The following is a 14,593-nucleotide window of genomic DNA, read 5'->3' as shown; positions in this document are numbered from 1 at the left end:
TTGGCAAAACTCCTTTTTAGATATTCTTGTGAAAAAAATCTATAAGAAATGATATATTACTTATATCTTTTTACAAAATTGAATTAAAATTTTTAACAAACAAAAGAAAGGTACGCGTATTGAAAGAAGACTAGTTGCTGTGTACAACCAGCACACATAACCTCGGACATCGGGTAAGACCTGCACCTGGCTGAACCTGTCAATCAAACTCTGTGTATTCGTTTTCATTGGATGGTCACGCGTCTCTTCTTTTGTCAATAGCCAATAGAAATTGAATGACTTCAAGGTAGTCGAAATCAGTATTTGATGATGCACACAATTTAAATGATAGATTATTTAACATTAATTTGAACAAAATTAAAAGTAAACATAGAATGAAAATATACTGTTCGTTTCTATGAAATGCGGGAAGTAAATTCTTCTGAATCCCGATTAAAAATATTTCTACAAGTTATTATTTTAATTATTCAAACACTGATAACAGAAAACAACAAGTAATTAACACACTGAAATTTTCCTAAAATGTACACATGCAATTAATTATTAAGGGAATCTATATACATGGTACTTAATTCAAATAGATTATGATAGATATATTGTACGCCGTTATGCGGGGCGCTAGTTATGTATACGAATATTGAGACAAAAATTTAAATCATTTTTATTTTTTATTCTTTCCGAAATCCGAAATAGTATTGACAACTTTCTTTTTGTTTAATCGATTGATTTTTTTCTGTGATTTTATGTACGGAACATTTATTTACGCGAATGATACGACATAAAAAAAATAATCGGTTGTTTTATAGCATTTTTCTAACTTATGTGACTAATTTTATTTTACATAACTTTCAAAATTATCAATGTAAATAATTACAGGTTTATTTACTGTTAGTATTTTTACATCGTATTCTCTGAAACATGAAATATGAGAAGAAAAAACAAATCCCGCCGAATACTGAAAAACCGATTTCAGTTTGTAATTATACAGATTTTTTTTTTTGGTATTGAATATTGTGTTACGGTAACTTTTTTCTCTGGAATTTTTATTATTTACGGCACTAATAAGAATCATAGATATTTCTTTTGAGCAATAAATATATTTATAGAAGTAGTATTTTTGGCTAATTCTGTGAATAAGTAATTTTTTGCTTTAAATATAAGTACCAAATTTATTTTGTTAATCAATTCAATACTTATGTACATATATGTTTCTAATATCAGAATTTCTATTATTTCGTGTTTTCTTAAAATTAATTCTTACAAACAGATTCAGGGTAAAAATCCGAGAGCACCCGAATCGATCAGGATAAAAGCGTGTCCAAAGCGTGTGAAAAGCAAGCAAATCGTTTCGTGCGTAAATCGTTTCGTGTAAACCGTTCAGCGTTTCGTGTAAATCGTTTAGCGTTTCGGGCAAAGCGTGCAGCGTTTCGGGTAAACCGTTCAGCGTTTCGTGTGAACCGTTTAGCGAGCGTGTAGCGAGCGTGTAGCGAGCGTGTGGTGTAGTAGTACGTTTCAGGGTCTGTAACATCAGGGGAAAAAAGAAGGCATTGTCTTCACTCTATCACAACATTTTTTTAAAGCTTGAATTGACGTTAATTTTTTTTGAAATTTTTTCAGATCATTATATGATTGTTTTTCTTGAATTTAAAGACTTTGACAGAGTGGATCTATTTTTAGTAACACAGCTTCGCAATTATGCACGATTCGCCAAAAAAATTATCATTTTTTGAGAACACTTGTTTATCCTGTTCTCCAAATAAATTATCATCTCAATATGAAATATATGACTTATCACTGTTTGCCTGACTTTTACGTGAACCTGTACTTAAAATCATTACTGTTTTTGAGATCTCGAGGAGTCAAAGTATTTTGTCTGGGGACAGGAAACGGACAAACGAAAGTGCTCAATGAAAATAAAAGTAAGTATTTGTTAAACATATGAAACAGGACTTTACTGCCTATCAATGTATTTAATATTGTCAAAGAAAAACAGTAAAACTTACATGTATAAACATGATTTGTTTGAACTCTTTCGATGTGGACCGGAAGTGACGAAAGACAAAATAAAAGCACTTAAACACATCTTCATTCAAATGTCTATTCACAGTGCGAAAAACAATCTTTAAGCAAGTCCTTAAAGGTGGCTTCAAGGTGGTGTGAAGGTGGCTTAAAGGATATACAATCTTTAACTCACCTTTAAGTCACCTTTAAGCTAAGCTTATAGGTCCTAAATGTCCAAACTTCTTTAAGTCACCTTTAAGTCATCTTTAAGTTACCTTTAAGCATCTTTAAGTGGCATTTATGCCCCCTTTAAGTTGTCTTTAAACCATCTTTAAGTTCCCTTTAAGTCAAGTTTGATCAAACTGAACAATAAAAACATATATTAAATGCAAAAGCTCTTTTATAGGGAGGGGAGGGGGTGATCCGAGTGATGATATAATTTCCAAAGAAGGGGGGTGTTCCAGGCGGTTTTATTTGTCGCTCCATTTAACACATATCGCTATCATCAACAACGCTCCGATGGACACAGATTGCCGTTATAAAATTCTTTATGATTTTTTTTGTTTCAAAATTATTGTAGGGGTGAGCCTAGTCTCTGTATCTAAATTTGTGCATGAAATTATATAAATTAATAGTTCATCCGGTTATTAGACAAAAAAAAGATAATGAACCAAAACTGCATGATTTCATTTAATAATCAGTTGAAGGTATGTATTTTTTTTTTCAATTTTAATTATTTTAGGTCTAATTCTAGATCTGCTAGATACATGTTAAAGATGAAAAGACTCTCAACTGCCTTTGTTATATCGGACAGGATATTACTGCTTTGTTTGTCTAGACATGGTTTTGTTCGTTTGTGTATATCTAATTAGAGTCTATTGTTTGCCCAACTTAAGAAAACCCCTGGTACTTACACAGAATATACAAGATATACACAACAGTTGTGTCGTGTGCCCAGGTGCACGTTCGTGTATATCTAATTAGAGTCTATTGTTTATCCAACTTAAGAAAACCACTGGAACTAACACAGAATATACAAGATATACACAACAGGTGTGTCGTGTGCCCAGGTGCAAGTCAGGGTTTTTAAAGGCGTTGAAATCTTAGTATGTACGTGTATACGATAAGTCTAGTGAATAAAAGTTTATTTACATTTGTAATTCATTTTCAAAGTATTATTTCCTAACTCTGTGTTTTAAAAATGTTACGTCTACAAATTAAAGATACATGTATATAAAAGTAAAATCTAGAGGCTAATTAATTCCTGTACTGGTGATCATAAATAGGGGTTAATTGTTTAAATATATGTATAAGAGTAAATATGTCACATACCCGGCCTGGTACATTATACAATTGTATGTACAAGTATATGTATACATCATTTGCAATTGCCACATGCAGTAAATACGTCACCCGTAATTTGTAATATTGTTTGTTATAGAATTGATAGTCTAAAAATCATGTATAAAATTAAATGTTTAAACATACTGGAACGGCGCCGTGATCATGAAAACACTGAAAATTGCGTAGAACTTATACCATAATAGTCTCAATGCATTTAATAAAAGAAATGATTTCATCTTCTTCCTTGTATTTCATTTAGCTATGAATTAGATGAACGTTTATCTACTCGGTTTAAATTTATTTACTAAGTAAGCCTTACGGTTTCCATTTAGGTATAATATATATTTTTTTCACTGAAGACCAAGTTCCGTATTTCATTCTAAATATATGCATGCATGTAATTTATAAATTAGATATGATTGATTGTTACAATTTGAATGGAAGTCAAAATCTTTTCAAGTAAAAAATACACATTGAATACATTGATTTAATATCCACTGATATATAGGATATAAAACATCCTTAAATATGTAAGTTGCCGTTGCGCTGAGGAAGTGAGGTGATGCTGGTAAACGAAGGGTCCCGGGTTCAATCCTCGTCTTGGGCGTTTTGATTATTTTTTTTTCATTTTTTTTTCTAGAACAAAAACCGTTTTTAATACCTTTTCTATCTTTATCATACAGTTAATATATTTTGTTGGTAAATTAAGCACAATATTGAATTAAAAGATTTTTTAATGGCTTAAAAGTGGCTTAAAGGTAGCTTAAAGGTGGCTTAAAGAAGTTTGTACATTAAGGACCTATAAGTTGTCCTTAAAGGTGGCTTAAAGGTGGCTTAAAAATAGTTTTTAAGCTGCCTTTAAGCCATCTTTACACTTTCTTTAAGACATCTTTACACTTTCTTTAAGTCGTCTTTAAGCAACACATATAGCTTAAAGGTGGCTTAAAGATCGTCTTTATGCTACCTTTAAGCATCTTTAAGCTATCTTTAAGGAGAACTTAAAGATAATCATTCATCCTGTGATTATCCATGAAAGTTTCGTGTCTTTATCACTAATAGTTTTTGAGATCTCGTGGGAACAAAATTTGTTTTAAAAAAGCTTTCTGAGATTATTGAAATATCTCACCGGAAGTAAAATGTTTTTGTTAATTTAACATCGCATAGATGACACATGCAAGAATTTATACTATCATATTCATTATATGTACAATTAATAAAATACGTAAATAAAATAATTTTGGAAGAGCTTCCGGTGACGACTGGAAGTTGCAAAGAACAAAACAAAATCATTTAAACACATCTACAATAATAAGTCTATCATCCCACAAAGTTTGGATGTTCAAGTTTTAATCCTTTCTGAGATTTCGATGCCAAAAGCTTTTCGTCGCGGGACAGGAAACGGACGACGGAAATGAATTTTGAAAAAATGAAAGAAAAAAAACACTTTGAGATATTATCATTTTCTATCATCCCTGAAAATTTCAGGGAAATCTTTCCAGCCATCTCTGAGAAATTCTGCCGACAAAAAAGGAGAAAAAATAATAATAATGGTCGAAACAAGAAGCATCGTTTTACAAATAAGAAATTTATATTAAGTCGCGTTTTTTATTGAATTAGAAATAAAGCACAAATTAAAAAAATCTTAAGTTTACTAGTATGAATTTTTTTTTTTTTTTTTTACATCGACCTTTTTTATGGACTAAGGAAAAAAAGCACAATTTTAAAAAAAAAACCTATAGCTGGAAAGTATTGCTAGTAAAATATTAATTTTTTAAAGGAAATATCACTCACATTTATAGATCTCTTCGTCATTATAAAATTCCAAAGGACAGCTACTATTGAATTTTTCCACACAGCTGTAATGATCCAGGTCACCTGTACCTTCCAGTATTACACAGTTACCTATTGATATTCAATTTTTGAGGTATTAGAGTTGAAACAATGATGGCTTTGGATTATTGGTGATTTTTAATACACTAATCAATAATAATGCGTCATTGTCACAACCGGCTTTTTTTCTAAAGTTTATATATTTGTATACAGATGACTTAACAGTACACATGTAATAACGTATTATAGTCCAAATTATTACATGATTTAGTATTGGCTCACAACTTGCTCATAGAAATTCTTCAAATGTGGTACAAAGAAAAACGATGTCATTTTTTTTAAATGAATTTTGCAAACACATGTATTATTGTCATATTATCTTAATAATTAATGAATGATTATCACCCAGATAATATTCGTCATTATACCTTTTTGATAAAGACTTTTTGGTTGGTCTGTGCAAAATTCTATTAGAGATGATAGGTACTTATTGGGGGCACACATATATCTGAACCCTTTTGTGCAATTTCTTCTTTGTGTTGCTGTTTTAAACTCATCTTCGCTTCTGGGACATTCGTTAACAGGATAAACAGGAAATCGATAAGGTTTCGTTGTAACCTATAATCAAAAAAAGAAAAGAAAAAAAAGACCACTCTGTTTTAGTTGAAAAATTAAGTTCTCTAAACAGGTTTAATATATTTGTCGTTTTGAGCGGGTTTCTTGTATTTGGCCATAAAAATGCTGGTACATTGAATGCTAATGAGTCTCTACTGGGAGTAAATAAAATGCTTAAAGAACAGTTTTATTCGAAAATAGATAGATGATGTTCATACATGTACGCTCATCGAGGGGCCTAATATGTTGAACTTTGTGTTGCAAGGAAAATAATTTTAAAAAATAAATTTGATTAACTTCGGATATCAAATTATCAACAAATTTGATTTGATTTCAAGAAAATGATGAATAGCTCACTGTAGTACGATGAAACAATATTATCTTAATATTTAAGTCTGTATTGTTCTAGTTTTTGCAATTTCCTCCTTCAAACTGGCATATACCTGATGATAATTTTATAAACTGACGAAAATATAAGAGAAACATAAAAAAGAATGTTCTCCATTTCCTACATGAAAGGAGTGTATTTTATATCCGTCCTAACGTGCTTACAAGTTCCTCTAATTTCTTGTTTGCAAACTGAGTTCCCTTTTACACTGAATATTACAGTTCACAGGAGTTCTTAATTGATCTCTACAGTATTGCTAGAATACAACATTATTTATTCATTTCTTTTAGAGTGAAACAAAGTCAATATTCTAAGTCTGGACTACAAGGTTTGAAGGAATTACTAAATGTATAAATGTAAATGTATATCAAAGTGAAAATTGATATTCCCATTAAAAGGGAACAAGAGTCATTAAACACAATCGTTTTTACAGTGTTATTGCATTGGTTAACCTTTAAAGATATCAACAAAAAAGTATGCCCATCCATTTTTACTTTACATGTTTTATCTTCGCGTTCTTAGCAATTAGCTTTATGTGTCTTTTATATTATTTCTTTTTATATTAACGTGTAAAATAGTAATTAAAGGTGGGTGTCGAAGTAAGGGCACTTATCCTTCTCAAATCTTGAAAACATCTACATTATACAATACCAAAATCCACTCTGAGTGAATCAACTGATTTCATTTACTTTTTTTAGCTGTTCAAATCATGGTCCCTGGGGCTATGGCGGGGCCACGATGGGGGATAAATTTTTATATATAGAGAAAATCTTTAAAAATCTTCTTCTCAAAACTATTAGGCCAGGACAGCCTAAATTTGAGTGGAAGCATCCCCATATCGTATATATTCAAGTTTGTTTATATAATAGGGAAGGGTGAGGCCACACTGGGGGATTAATTTTTACAGAGGAATATATAAAGAAAATCTTTAAAAATATTCTTTTTAAAGACTATTTGGCCAGAAAAGCTTTAACTTGTGAAGAGGCATCCTCGGGTAGTGTAAATCTAAGTTTGCAAAAATCACAGTCCCTAATGGTAGGGCGGGGCCGTGATGGCGGTTTGAATTTTTACATAGGAATATATATTCTGGGAAAGTTTTCGGTCGAAAACTCAGTACTTAGTGTGAAAGCACAGGTAATGCAGATTTAAGTTTGATGAAACCATGATTCCCTAGAGAAAAGTGGGGCCACAAAATGAGGGGGGGGGGGGTAATAGGAATAGAGAAAAATCTTCTTACAGGTACAACAACAAAAGGGGCTTGGTATTTACCAAAAAAAAAGAGGTGGATAAAAATTTGCAAATTTTCAATTCTCTTAGCAAGATCTACTGTACTTAATCTTCGATATATTTTGATACTGTAATGCTAATTTGATCAGAAGTAAGGCAATTGTTGCTCAGGTGAGTGATGTGGCCCCTGGGCCTCTTGTTTAAATTTCACAACATTGACATCCATAATGTATGAGTCTCTCTAATTCTATCCAAAACTGATTGTAATTCACAGCTTTTCAGACACAGCTGTATAGAAACTGACAAAAATTATATCAATGCTATCCAGTTCTTAAAGTGTACCAGATTATCGATCGGTTGAAACCTTCAGCAATTTAGAACAATCAAGGACTGTACAAAAAAAATCATTATTATTCCCGACTCAAATTTCATAAAGAGCTATATGACTATATCTCTGAATTAACGTACGGATGAAAATAACTGCGTTACATTATTTACTCTTCACGTTTATTGATATATTTATTAAAAGAACGACGTAAAGATAAACACTAAGTTTTTTTTCTTAATGTTCTTTTGAGTTATAAAGGGAGCACTTATTGCAGAAAAAAAATCACAAGACGATAACGTGGGATATTTTTAATTCACTATCATTTCCTACACATCCCATACGAATCAAATAACGAGAAGATTTTAAAATTAAAAAAAAAAATAAGCACATTTTTTAAGCAAATTTAACCTCTGATTTATTGCAACTTTGTAGACAAGGCAATTTGATACAATTATTCAGAAACAAATTAAGTCATTGTTAATTTGAGTTCTTACAGAACAAATGCATTTCCATTTTGATCACAAACAATTAGGTTACACATGTATGCACTTGTAATTATGACTATTGATATTAAGTTAATGTTATTTAAATTATGTTATATAGTTCTAGATTTAACGTTATGGTGATTGCAACACAAGTTTTTTGCATATCGTAAATTTCAATGACACACTAGCCACATAAGAAAAATAGAATTTTATTTATTTATTGGCAACACAGGATAAATAACCATCTTTAAGTTCTCCTTAAAGATAGCTTAAAGATGCTTAAAGGTAGCATAAAGACGATCTTTAAGCCACCTTTAAGCTATATGTGTTGCTTAAAGATGACTTAAAGAGAGCGTAAAGATGGCTTAAAGGCAGCTTAAAGACTATCTTTAAGCCACCTTTAAGCCACCTTTAAGGACAACTTATAGGTCCTTAATGTCCAAACTTCTTTAAGGCACCTTTAAGCCACCTTTATGCTACCTTTAAGCTACCTTTAAGCCATCTTTAAGCCACCTTTAAGCCATAAAAAATCTTTTAATTCAATATTGTGCTTAATTTACCAACAAAATATATTAACTATATGATAATGATAGAAAAGGTATTAAAAATGGTTTTTGTTCTAGAAAATAAAATGAAAAAAATAATAATCAAAACGCCCAAGACGAGGATTGAACCCGTGACCCTTCGTTTACCAGCATCTCCTCACTCACTTCCTCTGCGCAACGGCAACTTGCATATTTAAGGAGGTTTTTATATCCTATATATCAGTGGATATTGAATCAATGTTTTCAATGTGTAATTTTTACTTGAAAAGATTTTGACTTCCATTCATATTGTAACAATCAATCATATCTAATTTATAAATTACATGCATGCATATATTTAGAATGAAATACGGAACTTGGTCTTCAGTGAAAAAAAATATATTATACCTTAATGGAAATCGTAAGGCATACTTATTAAATAAATTTAAACCGAGTATATAAACGTTCATCTCATTCATAGTTAAATGAAATGCAAGGAAGAAGATGAAATCAATTCTTTTATTAAATGCATTGAAACTATTAGGGTATTAGTTCTACGCAATTTTCCCGGTTTTCATGATCATGGCACCGTTCCAGTATGTTTAAACATTTAATTGTATACATGATTTTTAGACTATCAATTCTAAAACAAACATTCAATATTACCAATTACGGGTGACGTATAAATTTACTGCATGTGGCAATTGCAAATGATGTATACATATACTTGTACATACAATTGTATGATGTACCAAGCCGGGTATGTGACATATTTACTCTTATACATATATTTAAACAATTAACCCCTATTTATTATCACCGGTACAGGAATTAATTAGCCTCTAGATTTTACTCTTACATACATGTATCTTTAATTTGTAGACGTAACATTTTTAAAACCCACAGTTAGGAAATAATATTTTGAAAATGAATTACAAATGTAAATAAACTTTCATTCACTAGACTTATCGTATACACGTACATACTAAGATTTCAACGCCTTTAGAAACCCTGACTTGCACTTGGGCACACGACACACCTGTTGTGTATATCTTGTATATTCTGTGTTAGTTCCAGTGGTTTTCTTAAGTTAGACAAACAATAGACTCTAATTAGATATACACAAACGTGCACCTGGGCACACGACACAACTGTTGTGTATATCTTGTATATTCTGTGTTAGTTCCAGGGGTTTTCTTAAGTTGGACAAACAATAGACTCTAATTAGATATACACAAACGAACAAAACTATGTCTAGACAAACAAAGCAGTAATATCCTGTCCGATATTACAAAGGCAGTTGAGAGTCTTTTCATCTTTAACATGTAACTAGCAGATCTAGAATTAGACCTAGAAATAATTAATATTAAAAAAGAAAAAAATAACTTCAACCGATTATTAAATAAATCATGCAGTTTTGGTTCATTATCTTTATTTTGTTTAATAACCGGATGAACTGAGAGAGAGAGAGAGAGAGAGAGAGAGAGAGAGAGAGATTTATTTCACCGATTAATTTATAATAGGAAACAAACATACTTAAATATAATTTCATGTGCAAATTATGATACAGAGACTGCGCTCAGCCCTACAATAATTTTGAATAATTTTGAAACAAAAAAAATTATAAAGAATTTTATAACGGCAATCTGTGTCCATTGGAGCGTTGTTGATGATTGCAATATGTGTTTAATGGAGCGACAATCAAAAACCGCATGGAACACCCCCCTTCCTTGGAAATTATATCATCACTCGGATCACCCCCTCCCCTCCCTATAAAAGAGCTTTTGCATTTAATATATGTTTTTGTTGTTCAGTTTGATCAAACTTGACCTAAAGGGAACTTAAAGATGGTTTAAAGACAACTTAAAGGGAGCGTAAATGCCACTTAAAGATGCTTAAAGGTAGCTTAAAGATGGCTTAAAGGTGACTTAAAGAAGTTTGGACATTAAGGACCTATAAGCTCAGCTTAAAGGTGACTTAAAGGTGGCTTAAAGATTGTATATCCTTTAAGGCACCTTTACGCCACCTTTAAGCCACCTTTAAGGACTAGCTTAAAGATTGTTTTTCGCCCTGTGCAAACTGATATAATTGTTGACTCGTCAAAACCTCTAAGTTGTCATGTTTATGTGTAATAGGGTTTATAAATGGCAAAAATTATTTATTATAATTTGTAACATCTGTACCTTTATTATTATTCTTACTTTTCATTTTGGAAATTCTAAATTTGTAATTGGAAAATAATAAGTTTACTCTGAACTACGGAAAGTTGCATTCACATATGTTAGTAATTTCATTTGAAATATCCCTTCCCTGAATCTTGGTATCAATGTAATTATTCTTTAATTATTGTCAAATTAACAGTCAGATCTGAGAAATACGTTTAAAGATTAGAATTACGGTTTCCTGTCTTCCATATGTGAGCGTTGTAAAATTTTGCTTGCTGAATCAAATTTATTTGAAACTTTTTAATTAATTCTATTGATCAGTTTAGGTGAGAGTAGGCGGATCGAGTTGTCAAAGATGAAAAGTGTGTGAGTGAAAAATGTGTGTTCTTCTATTTCCGACCTTTGTTAAATTGAGTTGTACTTTTATATGTAATGTGAAATATTGATTTCCGGACTTAATAAATTTTGGAAAATTTAAAAAAGGTATTAATCATTCAACATCAAAGTAAATACGTTACAAAGTATTCACCCAGTATAATGCATTTACTATATGATAGAGGCACATGTATTTGTCTTGTCGACGGGGTGATTGATTTCCACTTAATTAATAATGATTCATTGATTTTGACCTCTTGTTGCGACCCAAAACCTTGACGTGTGCTCAATATCACAAACACGTCCGGTTTTACTGAGTTTTGCTTGTTTTAAGTTGCGTATGAAAATGACATTACACTTAGGTAAGAGAAAAAAACATATTATAATAACGTTTCCCTCGGATTGCTAAATAATTAAAATGTCGAGGACAAAATAAACAGAAAATTCCTGAAGGGAAGTCTATTAAGTGTTCTTAAGTCTCTGCAGTGTTCTTTTTGTAACTACTGTGCATTAATGTATGTTTTGATACCTTGAACACATTTAGTTCAACTATTTCACTATTACTCTGATGACATTGTTTTTTTAAAGTTGACCAGTTGATTATGCCTTCACTTTCATCATAAAATTCAGGTTTGTTGTTATTATTCCTTCGGTCCGGCAGTCACGTTTTTTATTTCTCTTACTGCTCTTACACTTTACGGATTTTACTTATCATCTCTTGATTTTTGGTGTTCTTTTAATGTTTAGATAGCGTTTATAACATGCAGCAAATTAGCTTAAAATAAAGCATTTTTACCCCAAAATCCGCTTTCCGGAACTCTTTCTACATTTTACACAATATCAAATATCATTTGTTAGAAAACCACTGGGGATGCCCTGTAGATGCGTTATAAAGTGTCAAAGGTTAATATCTTACCCAGGAGTCATGGCTAGAAATGACGGGGTATTTTTGGTTGCAAAAGCTTTGTTCAAATAACGTAATCATTTTATGCAGTAACAACCAGATCTATTTCTGGAAGAATGAGACTAAAAATATTCTGTTGATAATTAATAGTAAAAGTCAATTTAACTTTGTTAGTTACTACATGTAGGTTGCAAAGAAATGATGGTTTTTGTTAACATGAATACCTGAGTTGAGTTTTGTAAAATTAAGAACATTGATTTTGCCTTTACATTGCACACAATAATTTTAGAATAAGATATTTGTACTCTCGTGCTACAAGGCAGCTTTTGATGTTGTTTGGGTTGCATGTACAGCAAATGCATATGCATTTACATGCAATAAAAGTAAATAATACCATAATACAAATATATATATATATATATATATATCTTTTCTCCTTTTGGAGGTCACTTGTATTACATGTGCCTCGCACATATCTCAATGTTTTCACCAGGGTAGTTTTATTACTGGCGCACTGAAACATTCTCGTATAATTTTATGTATATCATTTTATTAAAACTTGTAAAGCTTGATTGGGAGTAAGAGAATATAAATTATTGGATATTTTAATAGTATTAAATAAACATCGCTTGAAAACATGATGTATCTACAGATATTTAATAACTTAAGATAATGAATAAAGTATGGTCTAAATTAAAATTATAATATACAACTATATAATGCACTGTTTAAATCCTATTTCGCATGGACTTTACCTAAGCGAATAAATAGACACCAAATGAATTTACTAAAGAACCTCAAATTGACAAAATAACGTTTGAGTTCATAAAAACAACATATTTCCAATCTTTATGATTAAAAAAGAAACACTTTAACATTTTTTCTGACTCATTTATTTTGTTGATGAGAATTGTTACACCACACATGCATAACGATTATTCTTTTAGAGTAACGTACTTGAATAGACTAAATATAAACTTTGCACAATTAGAAATATTTAAGTTTGTTTTATACTTACCGGATTTTCTGTTGCGATGTTAAATGCGTTAATGACAAGACACACACGAAACAGTAAAAGTCCCATTATTCAAATGTTCATTATTCTTCCTGTATCTGAAACTGAACATGTCAGAAATAGTTTTTTAATGCTAGGGTGTTGATAAGCATTCTATATTTTTTTAATATATATTCACCAATGACTAAATTGTTATGTTTGACTTCCTATCGTGAATGTTTTTTGCTTTAAATGAAATCCTGACTTCATCTTAAATTGAGATGGTGTTATTATCTCATAATACATACGGATCATAAAACATTGTAGTCAGTGAACATTCTTCCGAATTATCCAGAAATTAGGTGTCATGCAATAAACATAGATAAAAAGTGCTTGCTCCACATTATTATTTCTCTTCATTTGAGAGGAATATGTATTGTTTTGAATTGATCGTAATGCACCACAACAAACAAAGTGCACACATTCCAACTCTTTGCAACAAAGACTTTAAAGGGACAGACTGTGTTGGCCATAATAATGATTGTGTAATATATGAAGTGATCCATTTAAACGCTAGCTTTCTGCAAGAAACTATATACATGTATAATTGTTCAAAAATATATTGTCCTGATTGATATAAGATTTGAACTTTACCAAATACGATTTAAAGTTATTTAACAATAAGCGTTTAGGTAAGAGGCGACTTTTTATAAGAAGTAATCAGAAATTTGGATAAAAAAAATGGCTTCCATGAATTTACAATTCAATTTTCAGTGATGCTATTGATGCAAACATTCACTCAATGACACGCAATAACACGATATAACAATTACAAGATATTCATATGCTTTACATACTTATATTGTTTTGGTTATTTTATTTATTAATCGTATGCAAAATACATACCAGATTCATGAGCGCATGTGGCCGTTCTTTGTTAAGGTGGTTCTGCAAGTAAGTAATGATTAAAAAATCAAAAATTAGAATAACATCAAAAGTACGAAAAGCCGAACTATTTAAAGTTTTCATGTATAATATGTGTTCAAAGAAAGCTTGAATTAGACTATTAATTGAGTTTAAAACGGAGTAATCTAATATCGAGTGAGATTTTGATTGTACTTCTTTTTGGTATGACACTTTTATCGAATCTTGTGACATAATATTTCTTAGAGAAAAGTTGATATGCATATAATTATTATACCACCTTTGTATAATTTATCTTATCTTTATACTTAAAACCTGTATCGAAGTCTGAACTTCAATATCAGTTGCAATCAAACATAGAAGCCATTCATTTTAATAACGAAAATATTATTTAACTCCCTTGGATCAATAAACTTTAACATTAAAAATGTACGCACGATAAAATTTTATCTCTATAAAACAAGATGCCAAAATAAAAAATCTGATAAT

At 30.7% G+C, this 14,593-nt stretch overlaps 1 protein-coding gene across 1 annotated transcript in view; it reads right to left on the bottom strand.

The window, feature by feature from the left end:
* Nucleotides 1–14,128, bottom strand: part of LOC128173500 (uncharacterized) — a 47,784-nt gene extending 33,656 nt beyond the window's left edge. Inside the window, exons 1-4 of the mRNA XM_052839199.1 lie at nucleotides 14,087–14,128; nucleotides 13,205–13,305; nucleotides 5,604–5,793; nucleotides 5,137–5,247 (exon numbers count right to left, since the gene is read on the bottom strand). Coding sequence (XP_052695159.1) covers nucleotides 5,137–5,247; nucleotides 5,604–5,793; nucleotides 13,205–13,270 — 367 coding nt within the window. The 5' untranslated portion in view covers nucleotides 13,271–13,305; nucleotides 14,087–14,128. The remainder of the gene's footprint in view (nucleotides 1–5,136; nucleotides 5,248–5,603; nucleotides 5,794–13,204; nucleotides 13,306–14,086) is intronic.
* Between the last annotated feature and the right edge of the window lie 465 nt (nucleotides 14,129–14,593).

This window comes from Crassostrea angulata, chromosome 2, assembly GCF_025612915.1.
Source record: "Crassostrea angulata isolate pt1a10 chromosome 2, ASM2561291v2, whole genome shotgun sequence".
NCBI lineage: Eukaryota > Metazoa > Mollusca > Bivalvia > Ostreida > Ostreidae > Magallana > Magallana angulata.
Note: the sequence above shows the minus strand (reverse complement) of the source record. Positions and strands in the feature narration are given on the sequence as shown.